Raw genomic sequence first — 23,441 nt, 5'->3', positions numbered from 1 at the left:
CTTTGGCGTTGTAGACTGCCGACCTATATTTCTGTATTTCCCTAACGAGCCCCTCATTTCCTAACTATGTTAATCTGCGAAAGCCTAGCGAGGGTCTCGGTTTTGGCAGCCTTGATGCCAAGGTAGCATAAGAGGGCTTCCCGCCAGTTACCCGCTCATGATAGGCTGTAGACATGCGAGTCACGCCCCGGGGGTTGAAAAAGAATGTCCCCTTCTCCCCGTCCAGTCAGAGTGGCGCTGGCTACCACCCTCAAGCGTTCGATACAGTTCTAGTGAATATAAATACCCCAGAAAGTGAAGGATAACACAGTCGCCCAGATAGCCGAATTGGTAAGGCATTCGAGATCTAATCGAAAGGCGTGGGTTCGGTCCCCACTCTGGGCGCGTGTTTTTCTTTCTTTCTTTCTTTCTTTCTTCCTTATATTGAAAAAATGTTAACTTCATCAACCATAGTAAAAAAAGAGCCTAACAACACCCCTATGCCTCCTTTGGCGTTGTAGACTGCCGACCTATCTTTCTGTATTTCCCTAACGAGTCCCTGATTTCCTAACTATATATATATATATATATTGTAAGGAGACAGGACGCTTCTCTCAGGAAGGCAGCAGATCGAGCGGTTCCACCTTTACTCGTCGGATCGTGACTCCACAACTCAGAAACTCATGATGATGATCATGTACAGATGACGATTATAATGGTTATGTACAGGTGAGAGATTGGCCACAGCGGTGGACGGTGAATAGGCATGGTCTACGACAGTTCCACGAGTCTACGAGTACACGAGTAAGCGCTCCCATTTTCCCCCCTCGTGGTTGGAAGCGGCCGCCGGGCCGCGGGAATTTAAGATGCACGGTGGATAAAACGCTTCATGCGAGAAACGTGCACAATTTCACTTGCGCGCCTGCGACGGTCTGTGGAGACAGTTGCCGGGGACACTCGATAATTTACCGGAGAAGTTTGCTCGGTGACGATGTAGGGGCCAATATACCGGTGCAAAAACTTCTCGCACAAGCCAGGTGAGCGGATTGGCGTCCAGAGTAACACCTTATCGCCAGGGCGGAAATGGACGTCGCGGTGAGTGGCATCATACTGGGTTTTCCGTTGTTGCTGCGTGGCTTCAGTGTTCAGGCGGGCGAGCTGACGGCAGTGATTGACCCGTGAGATGAATTGGTCGGAAAACGGAGTTGCAGGGGACACCGGAGCAGTGAAGGAAGCAGTGTCCATAACAAAGGAAGGGGAAAGGCCAAAAACGAGGAAGAAAGGTGAATAGCTGGTGGTGCGCTGAACAGCCGCATTATAGGCAAATGTTACAAAAGGGAGAACGTGGTCCCAGTTGGTGTGGTCTGGCTTAATATACATTGACAGCATGTCGGAGAGAGTCCTATGAAATCGTTCGGTAAGGCCGTTAGTCTGCGGGTGGTAGCTGCTACTCGTTTTATGAACGGTATTGGCAGCTCTTAGCACTTCGGCAAGAACTTGAGATAAAAAGGCCCTGCCTCGGTCGCTCAAAAGCACGCGAGGTGCACCGTGACGCAACACGATGCATTGTAGAACAAAATCGGCGATTTCTTGGGCGCATCCAGATCTTAGGGGTGATGTCTCGGCGTATCGGGTTAACTGATCAACCGCAGTCACAATCCAGCGGTAGCCGGCTGGTGTGCATGGAAGCGGTCCGTACAGATCAATGCCCACCGATTCAAAAGGTATTGACGGACAAGGAAGTGGCTGTAGCGGACCGGGTGCAGGTGACGTGCTGCGCTTCCGGTGTTGGCATTTGGCACAAGAGGAAGTATACTTGGCCACGTTTGTGGAGAGTCCAGGCCAAAAGTAGCGACTACGGATGCGGTCGTAGGTTTTCGCGAAACCAAGATGTCCTGCCGTGGCGTCATCATGAAACGCCTCTAAGATGGCTCTCCGCAGCAGCTGAGGTACAACGGGGACCCACCTGCTGCCTTCAGGGTGATGACTGCAGCGATGGAGGACTCCATCCACAAGCCGGAAATTCCTTAGCTGTCGACGTAGGCGACTGTTGGGAGGTGGTGTGGAGCCTTGCATCCTGTCCATTATTGTGCGACAATAAGTGTCGCTTCGCTGGAGTTCCGGCAGGTTAGCTGGATTATCAACCATTGCATGAAGAATAGGTGTGACCGATAGAGTGGCGTGGTTTGCAGGGAAGGTAGAGGCAGACGACTGCGGCAAAGGGCATCGTGAAAGGGCGTCTGCGTCTATGTGCTTCTTTCCCGACTTGTAGGCGACGGTAAAATTATACTGCTGGAGACGGAGAATCCAACGTCCCAGGCGTCCGGAGAGGTTCTTGAGCGTGGATAACCAGCATAACGCGTGGTGGTCCGTGACGACCGTAAAATGCCTGCCGTATAAGTAAGGACGGAACTTTTGAATGGCCCACACAACAGCGAGGCACTCCTGCTCTGTAATGGTGTAGTTCTGCTCGGACCGACTAGCATAGGCGACTACTCGCTCCCGCTGATGACAGTCAAGTTGTAGCAAGACTGCTCCGATGCCCTGGCCACTGGCGTCTGTGTGCAGAATTGTTGGCGCAGCATCATCAAAATAGGCAAGCACTGGATTCGATGTTAGGGCGACTTTAAGGAACTGGAAAGCCCGTTCGCACTCATCATTCCAATCAAAAGCGATGCCAGGGCGCAGGAGGTGGTTCAGGGGAGAAGCAATAGTCGCGAAATTTCGGATGAAGCGGTGAAAATATGATGCTAGCCCGAGGAAGCTGCGAAGGTTTTTCTGTTGTAGTGGACGGGGAAAATTTAGAACGGCGGAAATTTTCTCTGGGTCGGGTTGGATTCCATTTTTGCTGACGACGTGTCCCAATACTTTTATAGATTTGCTGGCGAAAGTGCACTTTTTTGTATTCAGCTGCAGCCCTGCATTTGAGAGGCACGTAAGCACTTCATCTAGACGTTGCAGGTGTTGATGAAACGTAGTTGAAAAAACAACGATGTCGTCCAGATAGCAAAGACAGCTTTTCCATTTGAGCCCACGGAGCACAGTGTCCATCATTCGCTCAAATGTAGCCGGAGCGTTACACAGACCAAAGGGCATCACGTTGAATTCGTAGAGCCCATCTGGTGTAGCGAAGGCAGTTTTTTCTTTGTCCTCTTCGTGCATCGGGATCTGCCAATATCCAGAGCGTAGGTCAAGACTAGAGAAATATTCTGCCCCTTGGAGACTGTCCAACGCGTCATCAATGCGAGGCATCGGGTATACATCCTTACGAGTTATCTTATTTAACGCACGGTAGTCAACTCAGAATCGAACTGAACCATCCTTCTTCTGCACAAGCACAACCGGCGATGACCACGAACTTGATGAGGGGCGTATGACATCGCGCTTTAGCATGTCGGAAACTTGTTCTTCTATAATTTTTCGTTCGTGCGAAGATACTCGGTACGGGCGACGGCGTACAATGGCCGAGCCGTCGGTTTGAATCCGATGCGCGGCGACCGACGTACGTTTCAGTGTACTGGAAGTCACGTCGAAGGATGCGCTGTGCTTCCGCAGAACGGTCAGCAATCGTTCCCTCTGCGCCGCCGTGAGATCTGGGCTAACAGTGGCAGCAATGCCAGGCACATCATCCGAGGGGGCACGATGCCGCGTGAGCGAAGGTGTACCGGTGTCAGACAAGATCGAAAGAGGCTCGCTGTCGACTACTGAGGCAACGGTCATGCCCTTACGTAGCAATATGGGCTCATTGGTGGTGTTGAGCGCTGCCAGAGCTGCAAATCCCCGCGAAAAGCGAACGAGGCAGGTAGACATGGCGATTCCTCGGGGAATCAAGCGGCTCGCAGGAGAAGCTATCACGTCACCTTCAAAAATGTTGTCCGATGAAACCTACAGGACTTCTTCGCAACCGGGCGGGAGGACGTGGTCAGCATGCAGAGTTAAAAACTGATGCCGCAAGTTCGCAGCAGCTGTAAAATCTGTATCTGTAATTTGAATAGCTGGATGGCGACAGGATATAACGGCGGAAGCTGAGGACAGAAAGTCCCATCCCAAAATCAGTTCATGAGAGCACTGTGATAGGACCGCAAATCGGATGTGATGACGATCTTTCCCGATGAAGACTTGTGCAGTACAACTTGCGACAGGCCGCATAACATGTCCGTTTGCATTAAATAACGAAGGGCCAGAGTAAGGGGTCTTCACTTTTCGTAGACGAGCACACAGATTAGAATCCATACAGAAAGGCTGGCTCCGGTGTCAACTAAGGCTTGCACACAAATTCCTTCCACTTCCACAGATAAAACATTTGACGGGTGCTCTGGAGGAGTTTCAGTCAGTCCAAACGATGAAGTTTTCCCTCCACAAACTGCAGCGCCTAGTTTTCCGGTTGGAGGTCAGGGTCACGAGACACGGGGCGAATGGGCGACACAAAACGACGGGGAGGCGTGGGTGAACGACGTCGCGAGTCACGACCTTTGCGCCAACGGTCCATTAAATCTTGAGGGGACGGAGAGTGCTGTCCAGGAGAGTAGGCAGGTCTTTGAAGGGTGTAGTTGAAGCGGACGTCATGTTCGTAAGGTGCGTAGCCTCTCCGTTCATCTTGCAGACGTCGTCGGCAGAAACGCGCGATATGGCCTCGAATGCCGCCGTAGAAGCAAACCGGGCGTTCGTTGGAACGAACGGCGAAGCGTGGCCGCCAGTTTGAATAAGTACTCTGCACGGAACGTCGGGGCGAGATGGCTGCTAACTGGCCGAGCATGGTCGGAGATGACGGAAGGTCCACTGGCACAACGGGTGGTCGTTGCAGTGCGTCCGCGTAAGAAGCACCGATGGGAGCAACTGGATGACAGTTGCGAGGACTGCCAGTCATTGACGCCAACTCTTCTTTGATGACTTCTCGCAAATCAGTTGCTGGCTGGGAGCAGCGGTCCCCGTGAGCACAGGAGTTGAGGGAGCTTTGTTGCTGGAGCTCCTCGCGGATGATGCTGCGTATCAAAGCTCGCAACTCTGGCTCTGGCGGAAGACGAGCGAGTCCCGTAGTCGGCTGTAGGCGGATCGAGTGAAGTTGGTCAAAGCGCTGACACGCGGCCCTGATGTCATTTACGCTTGATGGATTTTGCAGCGCGAGGGCGTTAAAGGCAAAATCAGCAATTCCCTTAAGGACGTGCTTGACTTTGTCGCCTTCCGACATATCTGGGCTAACGCGACGGCAAAGAGCGAGGACATCCTCGATATACGACGCGGACGTTTCATCGGGATGCTGCATGCGGGTTTCAAGTGCCTTCTTTGCTACATCCACGCGAGCGGACGATACGCCGAAAGCCTTGCGAAGCTCTTCGGTGAATGTAGCCCAATCAGTCAACCTGTCCTTGTTATTCAAATACCATGTCTCGGCAACTTTGGTCAGGTGGAATCCGACATTTTGAAGCTTAAATCCGTCGTCCCACCTGTTAAACTGGCTGACCCTGTTGTATTGTTCCAGCCAGTCTTCGACGTCGTCACCACGAAGGCCAAGGAAGAACGGGGGTTCGCGCTGGTGGCAGGTCACCAGGAATGGCTGTGAGGCAGAAGCGGGTGCATTCGGGGCGCTCTCTCGCTCCATCGGAGGGCTTCGCGCCGACAAAAGGCGGCCGGAACGGAGCTCCAGGGGTGTAGCTGGACTAGGTAGAGGCCGGGAGAAAGCGCAACCTTCACCACTTGTAAGGAGACAGGACGCTTCTCTCAGGAAGGCAGCAGATCGAGCGGTTCCACCTTTACTCGTCGGATCGTGACTCCACAACTCAGACACTCATGATGATGATCATGTACAGATGACGATTATAATGGTTATGTACAGGTGAGAGATTGGCCACAGCGGTGGACGGTGAATAGGCATGGTCTACGACAGTTCCACGAGTCTACGAGTACACGAGTAAGCGCTCACAATATATATATATATATATATATATATATATATATGTATACTGAGCTTTGAATATAAGGTGGTGTATGACTGAGACTACGGATTTTGAAGGAAAACAACGCCTTATAGTCTAATAACTACGGTATTTGACAAACGTGGCCGCGCACATGCACTTCAAGTGCGCCCTTATTTTTGAACCGTACTTGAAGAATCGCCGAACCAATCAACGAGTTGGTGGGCTAAACCTAACCAAAAGGTACCAAACTACCTTCATTTTCGGAAAGAATTCGTGAAATGGACCTAAGAGAACACGTGGCAGTAAAAAAGCAGTAGTTTTCGCGAAGCAATTAAACCACTGTGGCTCGAACGAAGGCCGCTAGTGTGAAAACCCACGACTATACCTAGGTAACTGAGGCCGAACAGCGGAGTCATGTTAGCAGTTGACCAGGACAATAGGAGTATTCTAAGAGAATCAGTAGATGGCGCTTGTAAGGCTGCCTCTTGGCGGCCAGGTTTGTCAAACAGGTGTGCCGGAACACGAACAGAGAATCGCTGTTCGCTGCGCTTGATTCTCGATGACGCGTCCCCGCTAATTCTGGGATTAGCGCCAAATACTCACCTAGCGGTGCTGGGTGGGCATAAAGGAGTTGTAATTGCCATGGCAATGCCGCCGACTTGTTGAGCCAGGAGGCTTTGTAATTGTCATGGTAACAACGCGAGCAGGCGCAACCCAGGGGGGAGGGTTGCTCGTGGGGAATGAGGGGAAGCCGTCTTACCCTCACTTCTCCCTAAGCTACCTATAAACTTGGCTTTGCCACGCGTCTCCCTACACACTAAACTTTCTTACACCCTTTTTGGCCGAAAAAAGTGTAAGAATCTTGTCCCATGGTTAACACCTTTAAAAGGTGTTTTGGCTAAGAAGAGTGGGAGGACGAAAAAAGGGTGTTCGTGTTCATACCCTAGAACAGTGGTTCTCAGGCATGACTCAACCGGGGACCCCTTTCAGGCTTGCGAAATTGATGGGGGACCCCACGATGAAATACATGCCGATCGGTGCCATAGTGTCCCACAATTTGAACTTGTAGCTTACCCCCCACACACACACACGTACAACGCGCACACACTTGCTCGATGCCCACCTTTTGTGCTTGACTTCTATGACGATGCGCGCCACAATGTTAAACAATGTTCTATTGAATCTAAAAGTCGTCTTAACACCTATATGCCGCCTTTTTTGTCTCTGTTTTTTTTTTCATAGCTGGCGTGTTGTGCAAAAAGCCGATGTTAAGTATGCGCTACGCGGAAAAACTAAACGTACATGTCACGCGGCGAAGCCACCTTTTGGCATTGCCAGCCAGTTCTAGCAAAATGGAGGGAAAAATGTGAGGGGTGGGGGGGGAGTTTTGGATGAGGCTTCGCGGACCCCTCAAATGCTCTCGAGGACCCCCTGGGGTCCGCGGACCCCCATATGAGAACCACTGCCCTAGAAAAAGCGTGTACGGTTGCTAAACACCCTGAAATAAGGGTGTGGGCAGCGGAGCTACTCGCGACGCTGTGGATGGCGCATGACAGGCGCATTTAACACGCACAAGTCACACTTGACCATCAAATGAATTGAACAGGAAAAAAACGGGATGCATGCGGACAGCGACTACACACTTACTTGAAAATACATCTTGCTTTTATAGCCAGCAGAGAATAGTTCACAGATAGAGTCGGTGGGCTTGTCGAAATAATACGGTACTTTAACGCTAATTTAGAAATTATGCATTTTGATGTGAGCATATACAAATCAGCATGAGGATTTGCAAAACCTTTTTAATGGCGAGGTAGTTATTCTGTTCAGTAAGGCATAGAATTTTGGTGAATACCAAACATTTCCCGCCATCTCAACGCCCTTCAAGAAGGGTGTTCACTATTCCAACACCCCTTTTTCCAAAAGGGTGAAAAGCTGCAAATTTCGGTGTTGGAAACTAAGAAAAAGAGTCCAAGGATAAAGGGTGCAAGAAAAAGGGTGTAAGAAAAGACCACCAACTGAGAAAAAGGGTGTAAGAGACGTCCAAGGACACAAGGGGAGGTAATAGAAGCTTGTAATATCAGCCGGGACGGGTCGATGCGCGTGAGTCATCCTTCAGTCAGACTGCAAGAAGCAGAGTTGGCGTTTCTCGGGCGACACGTACGGTGATAGGATATTGTGGGTTGTATTTTTTATGTCTGGGGTAATGTTTATTGATAACCTTTGTATAAGTCTTAATCAGTTGAATTATGTCGGTTGGTCGCCCTATATATTTGTTTCTCAATAAATGTTGCCAGTTGCTAGTAGCGCGTCGCCCTGTGTATTTCTCTTCTTAGTCAACGTCTTTCCGCACCAATTTTCAAGATTAATCAACACCAGCTCGCCAAACTTGCCATCCTGTTCAACTTTGAACGTTGGTCCGAATTTACACGGGTGGACCGAACATTTACTACAAGCGGAGTATGTTTTGTACTTCACGATGTTTCACACAATATAAATTGGCTTAGTTTATTACAAGTGAAGCTGTTTAAGCTTGAACTAGGTTCAGTGGCGTTAGAAAAAAAAGACAGAAAAAACTGAGCCCCCTGCAAAGGGACCAGAGGTAAGCTATTATAACAGTGAGGCTGGCTTTAGATCCTGTTCGAGTGTGATCACAAGAGGTGCAAGCGTATGCGCTCCTCTTACTATACCATTTCAAAGGTAATAAGTCTGTTCCGGATTATAAAACGCAAAAAATTGGCGAAGCTTGCAATGGTGGTGTAAGGCTGGAGAAACAGCATGGCTGGGGGTCAACCTAGCTTGTTTCCCTCTTGGATTCACTGTCAGTGTGGGGGAACATCCCCCACACTGAGATCTTTGACACCCCGTGGCATCCCCCACGGGAACATCCTTGTAAAATCTGCCCAAACCTGGGCCCGTTTGCCCGTACGCATAAGTTACCGATTAAGCTCCCGCTTACGAATAAGACGCCAATAAGTCGAAGTCGGCCACGGCAAATAAGCCGATTGCCAGAAAACCCGACGGAAACGCTACCTTAACCGAGCGTTTGTATCAGTTTCGGGCAAACGACTTATTATCTAGACAGCGCTAAAGTCGTAGTTGAGAACTTATTCCCACACTTATCGCGTTCGGGCAAACGGGCCCTGGCCTCACCCCTCAGCACTTAGCCTAGCCTAGCAAGAACATTTCAAAACCTAACATAACTTACCAAAGCCTAGTAAACGTAGCAAAACTTAGCAACATCGTAAGAAACTAGGTCGACCCGCAGCTTCGCCGTTCTTTTTTTTGCAAATAGCACCTATTTCACACCATTTCAGCACCCTACAAAAAGCCAAGCGTACTCCAGTCGGTAAACACCATTTTCGTCACACAACTATAGTCTTTTTTTTTTAATTTTATATGTTTAAATTCATATTTCACGCGCCAAAGCTAAACTTGGGGCATGTGGTGCACCGTATATGGAAACGAGCGATCATTGCAGACGAACAATTTTGTTTTGCTTTTGAACATTTCTTACGTGTAGACGAGGGCATGAGGAACGTCTTGTTCTTTACAGTGCAATTGTACATGCACGCATGGCCTTATTCAATGAGTAGCTGAACACCTTCTCTACACCCTTTCAACACCCTCAGAAAAACCAAGGGTGTTGAAGTTGATCAACATAACTTTTTTCACACAAAAAGGGTGTAGAGCTAGGCAAAGGGTGTTGAGATTCAAGAAAAAGGTTGTAATGGGCTCCCACCCTTTTTCCGCTTATTCTATCTATTTTTAGCGAAAAAGGCTGCAAAAAAAGTTTATTGTGAAGCCTTGTTTCACTAGATAAGGTTACAGAGTATGGGCACTCTTTTCTCCTACTGTTCTATGCCGCCGCCGTGATCATTGGTCCTTTCGCATCACGTGACATTTGTTTACACTTTTACGGGTCCTGGGCACTACCCTTTTGTTGTTTATGCGCTTTCTGTCGGTCAACTATGGTAGTCGCAGCTTGTCCTCCCTGCTCTGCGGCTTCTCGCGACTGGCGTCGTTCCGAACGCGAAGCAAAGATAACGCACTTCGCAATATTGCCGCGAACCGTGTATGCGTTTGTTTGTTTATTTATCGTTTGTTTTAAACGCGGAGCAATTCTTAGGCTCGCCTGGTCCTCCGTCGTTGAAGGCGGCGCCGTCCACACGCTCACTGCGCATGCGCAACTCTCCTCCTTACACCCACAGCTCCGCAATACTACACTATATAAAAAAGAAATAGTTAGCGGCGCCCGGTTTCGATCCCAGGACTCTCTGGCCGCAACGGGAGGTACGCGGTGCTCTTCCCACTACGCTACAAATCCGGGACAGGATAAAGTGCTACGAACGCGCCTTATGTCCTTGACTCATTCAAACTACGTCAAGAAGCTACTGATACAACGAAGGCACGCGAAGCTGAACGTCAACGGAAACGACGAATTGAAAACTTTAGAGGGGGATGCTGAATTTCCCGTGGGAAAGCTGTGGCGGGAAGCGCCACGCGCCTTGCAGCTGAACCAGCCCCGTCCGCAGCGCCTCTGATGGTGATTGTGGCAGGATGCCCCTAGGGATTGGCCAACCAAAGAATCCATCACGAGATAGGTTCGCCATCTTCCCGTAGGGGAACCGCCGAAGAAGAAGAAGAACGAGAAGACAAAGCTGCGAAGAGGAGGGAGTGTACATTGCTCTCAGCCAGTGCACCGATTTCAACAACCTTTACCTCACCAAAGCTGACGGAGACTACCGATTCTACCACAGAGACAACATCGACAAGAACATGATTGGCGAGTTTCGGCGCCTCGAGAACCACCGCCTACTCACCGTAACACAACAGCACTTGCGTGCCTTTGCCACCGGTGTGGACCCGGACGCGGAATTCCCTCTGGCGCTAGTAAACACCAGATCACTCAACATAACGGCCACACAATGGAACCACACGGAACCGCCACGATGCTTCGCATCCTCATCAGGGTTCCCCACGGGAAGATGGTGTAATTTTTTACTGCCCGGCCACGCCCGGCCGCGTATTCCCAAACCATATCCCGTAGGGGCCCAAGCCGACCACACCCCCTAAGCAGGGGCGCAGCCAAAGAGATTTAAAAAATTGCAATTTTTGAACCTCCTTGGACACAGCACCGTGACGTCTCTACCTCTTTGTGCGCGACTTCATGCGAGGTGGATTTCTTCGTTTTTCCCCCTCCCCTCGTTCCGACTGCTTGGCAGGCGGCCGATGGTTTCGCTCCGTGGGCGGGGCTGGCCTGCGGCGCTGGGGAATCTGACGCACATGTGGTAGAAGCTAACCTTTTGTACCTGAGCCCCTGTTCTCTCCGCGCTCTTCTTGCGCACCTGCAGTTGACGCTGACCTCCGATCGTGTTCCTAGATAAGCGCTCGGCTCGGTGCTCGAAGTGCGCGCGCGCGGATGGACGCTTTCACGCGCATGTGGCAATTATACACGGTCCGGAAAGCAAACACCCTTATTGAAAGCTCACTCTACAGCACACAGAAGGGTATACAATTGAGTTGGGTGCTCTTTCACTATATACACAGCTCAAAACACGATTCGATGCTGCAGGTAAGGATTACAAGAAAGGCAGCCAATTACCCATGACTACATTTACAAACTGTCCTACTCTTGCGAAATATTACAGCTGCATGAGCTGCTACATTTTGGAACTTTCATAAGCACTATTACATTGAATTTCGTTAACATTAACTTCATTGCATTATTCTTTATCAGGAACAGTGCCACTAAGGAAAACATTGACATTTTGTTAACAGCAATGGAAGGTGTGAATCGTTCTTGCAAGGGTGATACATTGATAAGAAAGACACCAACTCAAACGTACACGTTTTGCACTCGGTCATGAATTCTCCATAATTTACACTGCTGGTCATAACAATTTAGGCAAACAATATCGAAAATATATACCAACCAAGGGCTAAGTAATAGTTCGATTGTACAGCAACTGAAGTACTCGAGGAGTTTGATATATGTCTTCTGTACAGGGCTATTGACCACAGTCTCTTCACTGAAGCCACCAGGCCGAGTTTGATATCACTAATCATGCGTGCTACAACTCACGGTGTTGCCAATGTCGATTAGTTATTATTAACAATTTGTGCTTGATGCACACAGAGATTTTGCTGCATAAGATACGTTATTTAAAAATAGACAGCTCCAGCAGGATCCGAATGGCGCTGATGCCCCCCCTGTAATCGGGAAGGCACACCAAATCGTTACCACTTAATTTGGCTCTGTCCATTATTCGACCGTAATCGTCACCAGCTTTTAACTCTAGGTCCCGCCCCTGCGACTGAACAGGAACATGTTAGTCGGGTCCGTGACGATCCCACCGCACTAGAAGCAATTACCGAGTAAGCCTTTGAAAACAGACTCTACAAATTGGTGTAGCAGCCTGGCCGACTTCCCCGTTCGGTATACAATGTGAACTGTCTGCAGCGTGCGCTGTTTTCAGTGTGAACCGCATTGTCCACAGTGTGAACTGTACATTTAAGTATGAACTGTGCGTCGTGCTGCCACTGACTGACTTTAATGTGTTCATTTTGCGATTGGGACCCCAAGACTGCAACTGTGTTCATTGTGCGAGTTGTGACCTTCCCCTTTTCTCCTCATCCTTGCTCCCCCAGGGCCCCATAGCCTCTCATTTAATGCAGTGTTACACTCACTCAGATACGTATATTCTTTTCGCTGGGACTAATGAGTAGTTGCCCGTGAGCTTGAAGTCACGGTAGTCACAGCAGAGATAAAACTAAGTAAAAAAGTTATCTCCTTGGCGCACTATTTTTACGATAGTGATCTCGGAGTCCAAATAGTGGCAAAAAATTGTCACTTTTAGAGATCCACTGATGGGTATAGATGAGCAGTTTGTGTCTGTCTCCTGCGATGCATTTTTGGCTACCACATATATATATTTCTGTATTGTCTGGTCTTTTAATTCCCCAGCATTGTGTCACAGCTCGTGCATCAACTGTAAGCCACACACACGCAAAAAAGTATACAAATGTATAAACAAGAAATAGCAGGAATAAAAATATAAATAGTACAACACAAGTTGCCCGCGGAGCGAAACCATCGGCCACCCGCAAAGCAGCCGAAACGGGGGGAGGGGGAAAAAAGAAAAAAATCCACCTCGCATGAAGTCGCGCACATATAGGTAGAGACGTCACGGTGCTGCGTCCAAGGAGGTTAAAAAATTGCAATTTTTTTAGCCCCATTGGCTGCGCCCCTGCTTAGGGGGTGTGGTCGGCCTGGGCCCCTACGGGATATGGTTTGGGAATACGCCGCCCGGCCCTGTTATCTGTGTCAAGCGATGCGCGTCTTGCATTCTTTATTTTTATGCCGCACGGGCTATCGCATTCAGATAAGCAGACTGTTTAGTCTGAACGTCACTAGCCCGGAATAATCTTCTCTGATCTACAATGTTCTGGATGTAAATCGACGGTTCCAGAAACACTCGCGCCGAAAGATAAAAGCCTGCAGAGCAGACGCCACGGCATTCCGATCGTCGACGCTCGCTCGCACACGTCACTTTGTTGACTGCTGCTTCGCCGCCTGTGTATTCTTTCAGTTGTTAGGGGAGCACAAGTTCGCTCCAATAAACGTGTTTTCCTTCAAGACAACTGCGTCGTCTCTGGCTTCGTGACAACATTTCAGCTTCAGAAGTGTGTTCGAAGATGCCGTGTTGCTGCGTCTTCGCCAGTGTTGTTCGCAAATGGCCTCGTCAGAGTTTGCAGTTAGGCCGCAGAACCGGCAGTCTGGCAACACTGATGAACACCAAAATAGCCTCCGTTGCTCACTTGCCTGCGTCAGTGCCAGTACTCGGTATCTTATCTAGTGACAGGCCCACTGAGATCGGCGTGGAGCCATGTTGTGGCGTACAGTGCTTAGACGCACTGTAAAATTTACACCCTTGCGGGTGTAAATAACTGTCCAACACCCTTACACCCTAGCAGAAAAAAACAAGGGAAAAGACCCTTACCGGTGCTTTGTCGTTTATAACACCCTTACACCCTAACAAAAACATGAGAATACATCCTTTCAAAGGGTGTTAATCGTTAATTATAGCCTTTCAATGGGTGTGTTTTTATTCGATAAATTGTTAAGGTGTCAGTTATAGACAAAAGGTGTATATCAATTTACAGTGCAGTAAACACAACAACGGAAATCATGATTTAATGTTACGAAAAGACTAATGTGCGCGAACGCGACGCGCGGCAATTAACACTGATGTACAATACGAAGTAGCAATAGTTGACGTCAAACAGCACAGGAATAAACAGTTAAAAAATTGTGGATGATCCCTCTTTCATAGGAATAGGCAAAACAGGAAAGTGAAAGGGTCCTTCACAGGAGCCGTTGAATGCTAAAAGAACCTCCTTCATATGCGAAGGGTTCAAACGTCAATTCATGTGGCAAAGAGCTCAAATTCACCTTTGAGTTACCTGAAGAGGGATACCTTCAGTTCCTCGATTTAAGCACCTTTTCCATGACGGTCAGGTGTGCTGGAGATACCATCCCCGGTCCAAAAAACCAGTCCTTAACTACGATTCGGCCCATTCTAAGATTGTGAAAAGGCGTATCGCCAAAAACTGCATGCGCGCTGCTCTCAAAAAGTCCTGTTGCCACCAAGTTGCATGTAGCCTTCAGAATCAAGCTCGACGCCTGCGCAATGCCGGTTTTCCTGCAGAATTGCTGGCTTCCATAGCTGGAAGCTTGATCAAAGAAGCAAATTCAGGGAGCCAGGTTAGAGTGAATCAACCTGAACCCCAGAAGGCGCGGCCTGTGGTCGTGCCGTAGTAGCCGTACGTGCACAACCTGTCCCACCGGCTCAAAAAAATGGTGGGAAGGTGCGGCACCCAGGTTGTTTTTTCGGCGCCAGGCAAGCTTGCACGTATGTGCAAAGCCATAAACAATGAAGTTGGGAAGGCTGGCTGCACAACTGAGTGCACCACACGCTTCGTGGAATGTAAAGTAAGTGCGGTGTACAGGATTCCACTAGATTGTGAAAAATGCTACGTCGGAAGGACAGGACGCTGCATTAATGAAAGATTGAGAGAGCACCGTGCAGCAGTAAATTCATTGGTGGGGAGAGGACATTTGGCAGATCAGTGCCGGCGGTGCTCTTGCATGCCTGACTTTCAGGGAACACGCGTCCTCCTCAGCTTTAAGACGCAACTACAAAGAGAAATCTTCGAGGCGTTCTCTATTATTAAGGAAAATAACGAATGCGTAAGCACTCCGTCGCGGGCTTTGCACACAAAAGAAAAAGCCTATCTACAGCGTCAATCACATTTTCTCTGAAATCTGCGCCTTACGTATCTTTTTAGTGTTTCTGCGCATTTGTGTGTATGTATTTAGCCTTTCTTGCCAATAAAGCGTACCGTGTCACTGTCTTTTCTTCTGTTCCTGTCTAGTGCGCTTTTTACCATGCCGAAGTCTTATCAGAACCAGTTGCTACTTTCGCCTTTTGTAACCGAAGTGCTATTCACCAATTTAGAAATCGTAGTCCCATTCGTGGCAAGCAGTGCGCAAAAGGTAGCCTTTCTCTAGCGGCCTGATGTCTGTATGTGGTTTGAACATTTTGTTTTTCCGCCATGCAAACCAATCCTTAATGTATCTTTGCCGTACGACCACTTAATACCGTCGGGTACGGGTCACCCAGGAGGTGCTGTCGAACAAGTTAATCAAGCCGTGCGAAGCCACCGCACAATGACGCGAAGCTGCACCAAAACAGGCCTAAAACAACCGTCGCTAAAGCAGACGACAAATCCGTATCGCCGACGCCGGCGAGAAGGCACTTCGCCGCGGGGAACGCTGGGTAAATTCGCCGCGCCATCTCTAGTGTGCTCCGTGAGTAAAACCCTTCGCCCCCCTCCCCCTCACCCCCTCCCCCCGCCGCCTCCGCCGCGTTGGGAGTTTAGTGTCCCACACGCCTCGAAAGAACCGTCGGCTGGTAGGGCTAGAAAGCTTTGCTTTAAAAACGGAAAACGGGGAGAGGAGGAGAAGCGTTTTGCCCACCAAGCGCCGCGGCGACCACGAGCGGGTAAATAGAACCGAAACTCACCGAAGGTAACACTGGCCTGGCTGAGCTTGTCTATTTGTTTCACAGCGACCAGGATCTGGCGGACTACGTCGCTCTGTGGGTGCTGCAGTTCGCGTCACTGGGCGGCGTCAAGGCGTCGCCACTGGCTCGCATTCATTACCGCTACGCGGCGCTGCTCAACGAACCCCCCTCTGCGGAACGCCGATGCCTGGACTTGATGGAGCCCATGATGCGGGACTACATGCTCGCCACGCTCCGCATCACGCATGTCTTCGAAAACGAAGACGTGCACGAGACGGCCAAGGAAAAGGTGAGCCGCCACCTTCACCTCTCGCCGGCGGTGCAAGAACAAGACCGGAGGGGAAACGGCGCTTGCTAATGTGGCCAGATAAGGTCACAAGGGTTTGACCTAGGTTTCGGCTAGCGGCATCTGTCGCGGAAGAAGAAACTGCGGGGCTGCCGTGATCGGAATTTCACTGCGCAGCTACGGGATGAATTGCGGCTGTTACCATTTCGTCCATCAGCTGCCGCTACTCTCTTCTTCGCCGTTCCAGCTACGAAGCTTTCCAGTCCGCTTTGGTTTTTGTTGTGATATTATCTGGTCACTCGCCCGCGCCCGGAGCAATGGGCCTTCTCAGCTCCTCTATATATTTTTGTTCCGTGCTTGAACGCAAACAAACCGGGGAAGCGGGGCTGTGTCACGTACTTTAACAATCAATTCTCTTATTCTATTCTATCTATAAGCAGCAGCTGTGCCCTGTTTTTGTCACGTGATCAACAACAATTGCGGTTATCGACACAGGCTCAGACGGCCATGAAGGCTCTGGTGAACCACGTCAAGCAGTTCCTGGCGAAGTCGGCTTTGGCAGCAGACGACCTCAGCGAAGCTTTCAGCCTGGTGAGTGCTATGGAATGGAACAGCCGAATGTTCCCGCACCTTGTTCAACCGCGGACTGATTCCTCCTTTAAAGGGACAGTGAAGTGAATTTGTCAAGCTCCCGGTTTTGCTTGCACTGCGTAGACTGGTTCAAATTACCACACTTTTCATCGTTTATCCGGTTGATAAGTCAGTAATTATTTTATAAAGCGGTAAAGAAGAAAAACTACCATGCGCGGTCTGTGGCGGCCGCACCAACTAAAGGCTGTGACGACGGGAGGAGATGCACTTTGATTAGACGATGCCCAATGTTAGCATTCAAACAAGTTTTGGTTTCGGTACTGTAAGACAACATGCTTGACATCCGACGGCATCGTTGGATGGGCGTTCTCGATATCTCAGTAATTGTCGTACCGCGCTTCTGCCATGTTGTCGGCTGTAAAATGCCTAACATAAGCCTCCCAGGACGGCTTGGAATCGTAGCACTCACTAGCCGAGGCCTACGCAGTGGATGAACGCCCTCCACGTCACCGCAGACGCTCAAATGACATGCCATTTTCCCGCATATTCGGAGCTCGCCTCACTCATGCCTGTATCATAAAAAGCGTGTTCGCACCAGGCCAAAGGTCTGCTGATTCTGGCCTGTGCCCACTGCCCTCAAGTATTCGGTGCTTGTGGCAACAGCACGCCAACGAGAACTCGCTAGCGCTTCAGTGTCAATCTGCGTGCGTTCTGCGAACTCGCTCGTGGAGCAGTGAACGTTACGGCCCAAAAATGGTGAACTTAGTTTAGAAAACATCGGCCCCAAACGAAAAAATCAACTTGCAAAAAAAAGCATGTACCTGCGGGGATTAAAACTTGCGACTTGCAAAACAATATTCCTACCGCTTCAGACCACTGGGCCACGAGCCAGTACTGCCAAGCTCGGATATATAAGGTATATGATGTTACAACCAATTTACACTTATTTAGTGTTAGCATTTCAAGTACTTTAGATGAGTATTTGTTTGTATAGCAGTCGTGCCGTAAGCGTTCCCCAAACTTCCACAATATCTCACGTCTAGCAATTGCATTTCTTTGACGGAAAAGCGTTCGCAGATGTGCGGGCGTGCTGCTGACCGCTGTGCTTGTTCACCCAGCGCAAAAAAGTGCTTCCTGCTTTCTAGTATTACGCTGTACGGTAAACGTTTCAGTTGATTTTATTTCCTTAGTATCTATATTGACTTCGCTGACTGTCCTCCCGCCTTCAAGTGGCCTTAGATTTTCCTACTGGCGTACCAGTCAGCAAAGAGTCGCATGTGCACTTGTGCAGCGCTTGTGTGGAGCAACCCGGACTCGGAGCTTGATACAGTGGGCAAACTAACAAAGTAAAGGCACATTCTTCCATTCACAAAAGTGTTGCGGCTTAGTTTCAACTGAGCGAGCGAATTGCGACGACCCTTCGGCGGCCGGCGGACTAAACGCTGGGCCGACTGACTCTGTCGGAAGGTCGGCGAGCCGTGCAGTAGCGCAGCCAATTGCCAGCTCCTCTCCTCCTGACGTCACACAAAAACGCCACAAAAATGAGCGAGGGTGCAGAGAGGAGGACAGCATTTTCGAATTGATTTTTCTGCTAAATAAATTCGCATAAACGCGCTCAGAGTGGTCGAAACATGGCCTATGGATTCCCGACTACAATTTGCGCTAGTAATCCCGCAATGTTTACAAATCACTTCAGTGTCCCTTTAAAGAGTTCGTGACCTAACGCGCAAGGAATCCTGTTTCAGAAAAAACGGGCGTCGTCGTCGGGGTTCCCAGTGAGGGAAAAATTGGTGGGAGCGAAAGGTCGCGTACCGCTAACCTGCGGCATCCATTGAAACCTCCGCAACCGCAAGGCGCTGCCCCGACAGGCGGTGTTTGAGCAGGTGCGGGAAGTTCTCACCGCTTGCAATCACCGCTAGGGGGGTATGCTGACGTCAGCGCTGGGGTGTAATGCGTCGTAGCGAATGATGGAGATGTGTACGTGGCCCGATAAATCTATCGCGTTTCACACCTGAAGGCGAAGCTTGTGGTGGCTGTTATCAGCCTCTGCTGGCCCACAAAGCCTCGTGCGAGCCCTTTATGTTTCGGGGCACTTATTTGCAGCAAGTCGCAAATAGCCGCGAGTTGAGCTAAAACAGGTTCTAGGTAATTGTTCCTGGTAGACTTTGGCGCGCTGCTTGGAAGAAATCAGTAATCGAGACGCAAGATGACAAGATGAGAAGCAAGAGATACGCCCCTCTTACTCCTCTTGTCTCGTCTTGCGTCCTTGTTATCTGATTGTTTTACTGGTTTCTATGCAAAGCAATCTCTGATCGCCTATTCTAATGCATGGATTGACAAGTGAATAGAAAATTGACCACATCTTTCCGCGGGGAGAAACCATGGGGTGATGCGACGCATCTGGGGGGTGCTTGTTATGATTGCGTCGACCATCGCGGTAGCATGCAGACTTGTTAGTCTTCATTCAAATCATCGGTGGTCATCGGATGTCATCGGAGTGGCGGCGGTGGAGCGACTGAGCGGAGCGGCGCAGTTATCGCGTTTATATGTACCGCGCGTTAACGGTGAGGGGAATGAGAGAGAGTAGTGCATGCGCATGTGTTAACCGAGCGCTAATGCGCGCTGACGCATAGCTGGCATAGCGAGGGGAGCGAGCGCTAACGCAAGATGGCGCTGCGGTGAGAGCGGCGTTACCGCGCAGCTGGCGTGGCGAGAAGGGGGGAGAGCCGTGCGGATGGACGCCGAATGCATGCATGGAGGGACAAGGCAGTTAAAGAGATGCGTGGCATATAAAAACCATTTTCCTTGCGCCTTCTTTCACGTTTTTGACTGTTAGCACTCGCTCCTGTTTTTTCAAGAGCCCCTCTATCCCTACTGTGATAGCATATGAATGTATATATTACGGTCACTTAATTACTAATTGGCGAAATAGCATATATCCTGACCGCGGTGACATCCTTCATGGCGGGTGGCGCGAACCACCATCTGATGTCGCATTTACAGCAGCAGCAGCAACAACAACCCCCTCCTCCTCCATTTCCTACTACTACTACTACTACTACTACTACTACTACTACTACTACTACTATACTCAGGTACAACTCTGTAACTACAACGATCATGATGATGATTTCTAGTGGTATCCCCTTTGTAGCGGGGTAATGACGTGTAATCTTAGCAAAACACTAAAATATCTATATTTCATGTATATTTCATATTCTTCCTTTAATACTAGCGCTGCTCTAAGGGCAGGCACTACTACTACTACTACTACTACTACTACTACTACTACTACTACTACTATAATCGGGTACAGCTCTGTAACTACAACGATGATGATGATGATTTCTAGTGATATCCCCTTTGTAGCGGGTTAATGACGTGTAATCTTTCGTTCGCCACCAAGTCAGAAAAATCGGTCGGCTACTGTGCACGGCATATAATAAGAATATGGAATTCATACGGAGTATAACGCACTCAAGCATAACCAATGCAGATAACCTTTCCAAACACAAAACAATCAAAGCATTTCTCGGAAAAGAAACGTTTGATGCAGTTTTTGTGGTTGTGTAAAATTAAAGTGCGAAATATGTACCTTATGTTATCAGTATGTCTTCCGTATACTCCGCAGGCACAGAATTCATACGTACCATGATTTGGCGTTCGTTTCTTAGAGTCCCACAGAGGTAATAACCGCGTCAAAGTTTTCTAAGGTAATAGCCTACTTTATTATAACATGTTGCAAAAATATGTCTGTTTTTATTCAGGCACTGTGTCAGCAAAGGCGGAGATTTTGTAATACCATAATTCCGTATACACTGAACGCTTCAGGGGGGTAATTGCGCGAATATTATTACGTCTATTAATACTAACAGTAGCGCCATACTCTCATCGTGCCTTATTTGTCCGCTACAAGTACTATGGCCTACGAATGGTTCAACCAACTCCATTGTTCCGCAGCTGGACAAAGTAAAGTTCGAGGTGTTTTTTCCCGGGGACTTATCAGCCCGGGAGGTCGACTTCATCATTCCTGGCTTGTCCACCTCGGTGAGTATACGATAACCTTGTCCGGGAGGCTTAGACGCTGTGGGATATAGTTCCTTGATCCTGCCATCTGCAAAATATACCACCCTTGTTTTTCGCAACTGTAGAACATTGTGTATGCCCATCTATTTCGATGGGTCACTTGCAGTCACGTACGTAGTGTAGAATCACCCGTCGCGGTGGCTTAGGGGCTAAGGTGTGATGTTGAGCCCAAGGGCACGGGTTCGATTCAGATGGAGGCGAAAAAAGACTCCTGTATGCCCAGACTTCGGCGCACGGTAAAAATCCCCAGGTGTTCCTCCACTACGGCGGCCCTCAAATTGTCCAGTTGCAGCGCCTGCGAGTTTCGACACCAAAGTATGAACAAAAGACCTCGTCATTGAGGAGAACTCTGGGCGTAGCAGGCGCGCACCGTGATATCTCGGACCCCCTTTTCATTCCGCCGGATCGGGCGCGTGTCATGCCCCTTGGTGTATTTAAGACGAAAACCTTAGGTGTATCAAAGCGACCTTAGTCGTACCCTGTAAAATGATATACACCCTTGAATGGGCGAATCACTGTCAATAACTAGCACCCTTACACTCTAGAAAAAACACCCTTAAGGGTATTTTGTCATTCATAAAACTCTTACACTCTAGAAAAAGCACAAGAATACACCTCTTTAAGGGGTATTTTACCATTGATTGCACAACTTTAAAAGGGTGTTTTTTCCGTTTTTTGATAGGGTGTACGGGTGTTTGTTATCGACAAAAAGGGTGCAAATCAATTTACGGTGTAGTCGTCGTCGTTGTTGTCGTCAACGTCAACACCAAAGGTATGGATAAAGGAAAATAAATTCGGTTCACGTGGGGTTTGAACCCGAACCGCCTGAGGAGCAGCCAAGTGAGCTAACCACAGAGGTAACTCGGCGCCCTGAGAGAATGGAACAAAAACTGCACCCTAAAGTAATTTACACCTTTTTTGTGTATAACTAACGCTCTTATACACCACCAAAAAAACTCCATTTGAAAGGGTGTAATAACGATAAACCACCCTTTAAAATGGTGTAATCATTTTCTTGCCAGGGTGTACGGGTGAAAAACGATAAAACACCCTTAAAGGCGTGTTATCGCTAGGGTGTAGGGGTGTCAGTCATAAAGAGGGATTTACACCTTTAAGGGTGTTAATCATTTTACAGTGTACGCACGTGGCGGCACGCGCATAAAACGTGTGCACGTGGTGGAGAGCGACGACTATGAGGAAACTGCAGCGTGAGTTGCGGCCAGTACGCCTGTCGGAGTAATTCGCGTGAATTACTCGCGGGAATTCGTCGGAGTAATTCACGATGCAGCCGTAGAGATAATCAATAGGCTTTCTTTTGCCTTAAACTACGCAGCATTCTTTGCCGAGTACCCCGACTGCCAGGACCGTGTGACGCTCTGCATTCGCATAACAATGCGGAATTGGTGGATGTAACCCATTTAATCGTTATAATGGCTTAAATAAAGATAATTAGTCGGCTCGAATTTCGAAAAACCGAAAAACAGAAAAAAGTTTCTTACGATAACGACATCACGAAATCAAAAATATGCATGTTATACGTTTCCACCAAAAAGCCAAGACAAAACAAAAACAACCCGAAGAAAAAACATTCAAAAAACGATTTAAAAATAGCGATAATTATCAAACCGTGTAGCGATCTGCATTTCCACAAAAATTCATAACTGGCGGAAGTAACAGATTTAATCGTTATGATAGCTTAAACGGAGATCATTGCTCGAACGCAATTTCTGAAAAATAAAAAAAACTAATCAAAAAAGAAAAAATGCAATTTTTACAAAGATCATCTGACGAAATGAGAAATGTGCCATTCTCCAAAAACCGAAGACTAAATATAAAAGGCCCACATTAAAAATGTTCGGAATACGAATTAATAAATCGCGAAAAAAAGCAACCGGTGAAACGGTGCTGCATTTCCACAAACATGCCTAATTGTCGAAAGTAACACATTAAATCGTTAAAATGGCTTAAATTGATATAATTAGTCTAACTGAACTTAAAAAACTCGAGATATAAAAAAAAGCAAGAAAGAAGCATAAAAGTGAATGAACGGAATGAAAAATATGCATCTTGTACATCTCCTCAAAAGTGACATCTAAACTAACCCGCAATGAAAACAATGGAAACATGTATAAAAAAAGTAATGGCGAACTAACCTTGCACTACACCTTCGATCAGCAGAAAAAAAGCTGTGGTTGATTCCTGTCATAGGAATCGGTAAAACGCGAAAATGAAATGTGCAGCGAAATCTGCAGCTGGGCATGATTTGCGGGGTGGCGGCTGTCTTGTGGGTGTGCTTGGCGAGCGGCGTCCTGCCGGCGGGTCGCTTCGGCAAAGGTATACTGACGTCATTTCCGTCACGGATGGGACATCAGTGAAATCTTGATGTGCCCGGCATAAATCACTTTCGTGTTAAAATATAAAACCCGAAAACGAACAACCCTAATTATAACGCACTCTTTAGTACTAAAGATTGCTTCCCCGCAAGAAGACCCCGTG

At 48.6% G+C, this 23,441-nt stretch overlaps 1 protein-coding gene across 1 annotated transcript in view; it reads left to right on the top strand.

The window, feature by feature from the left end:
* The window catches only part of LOC144139760 (uncharacterized), a 119,600-nt gene that overhangs the window by 47,984 nt on the left and 48,175 nt on the right, over positions 1-23,441 (top strand). Inside the window, exons 6-9 of the mRNA XM_077672023.1 lie at positions 5,459-5,535; positions 16,028-16,271; positions 16,764-16,859; positions 20,820-20,906. Of these exons, the coding sequence (XP_077528149.1) occupies positions 5,459-5,535; positions 16,028-16,271; positions 16,764-16,859; positions 20,820-20,906 (504 nt within the window). The remainder of the gene's footprint in view (positions 1-5,458; positions 5,536-16,027; positions 16,272-16,763; positions 16,860-20,819; positions 20,907-23,441) is intronic.

This window comes from Haemaphysalis longicornis, unplaced genomic scaffold (genome assembly GCF_048455015.1).
Source record: "Haemaphysalis longicornis isolate Haplotype H1 unplaced genomic scaffold, Haemaphysalis longicornis Haplotype H1 scaffold_5, whole genome shotgun sequence".
NCBI lineage: Eukaryota > Metazoa > Arthropoda > Arachnida > Ixodida > Ixodidae > Haemaphysalis > Haemaphysalis longicornis.
The sequence above is the reverse complement of the archived record's forward strand: the minus strand, read 5'-3'. Positions and strand labels throughout refer to the sequence as shown.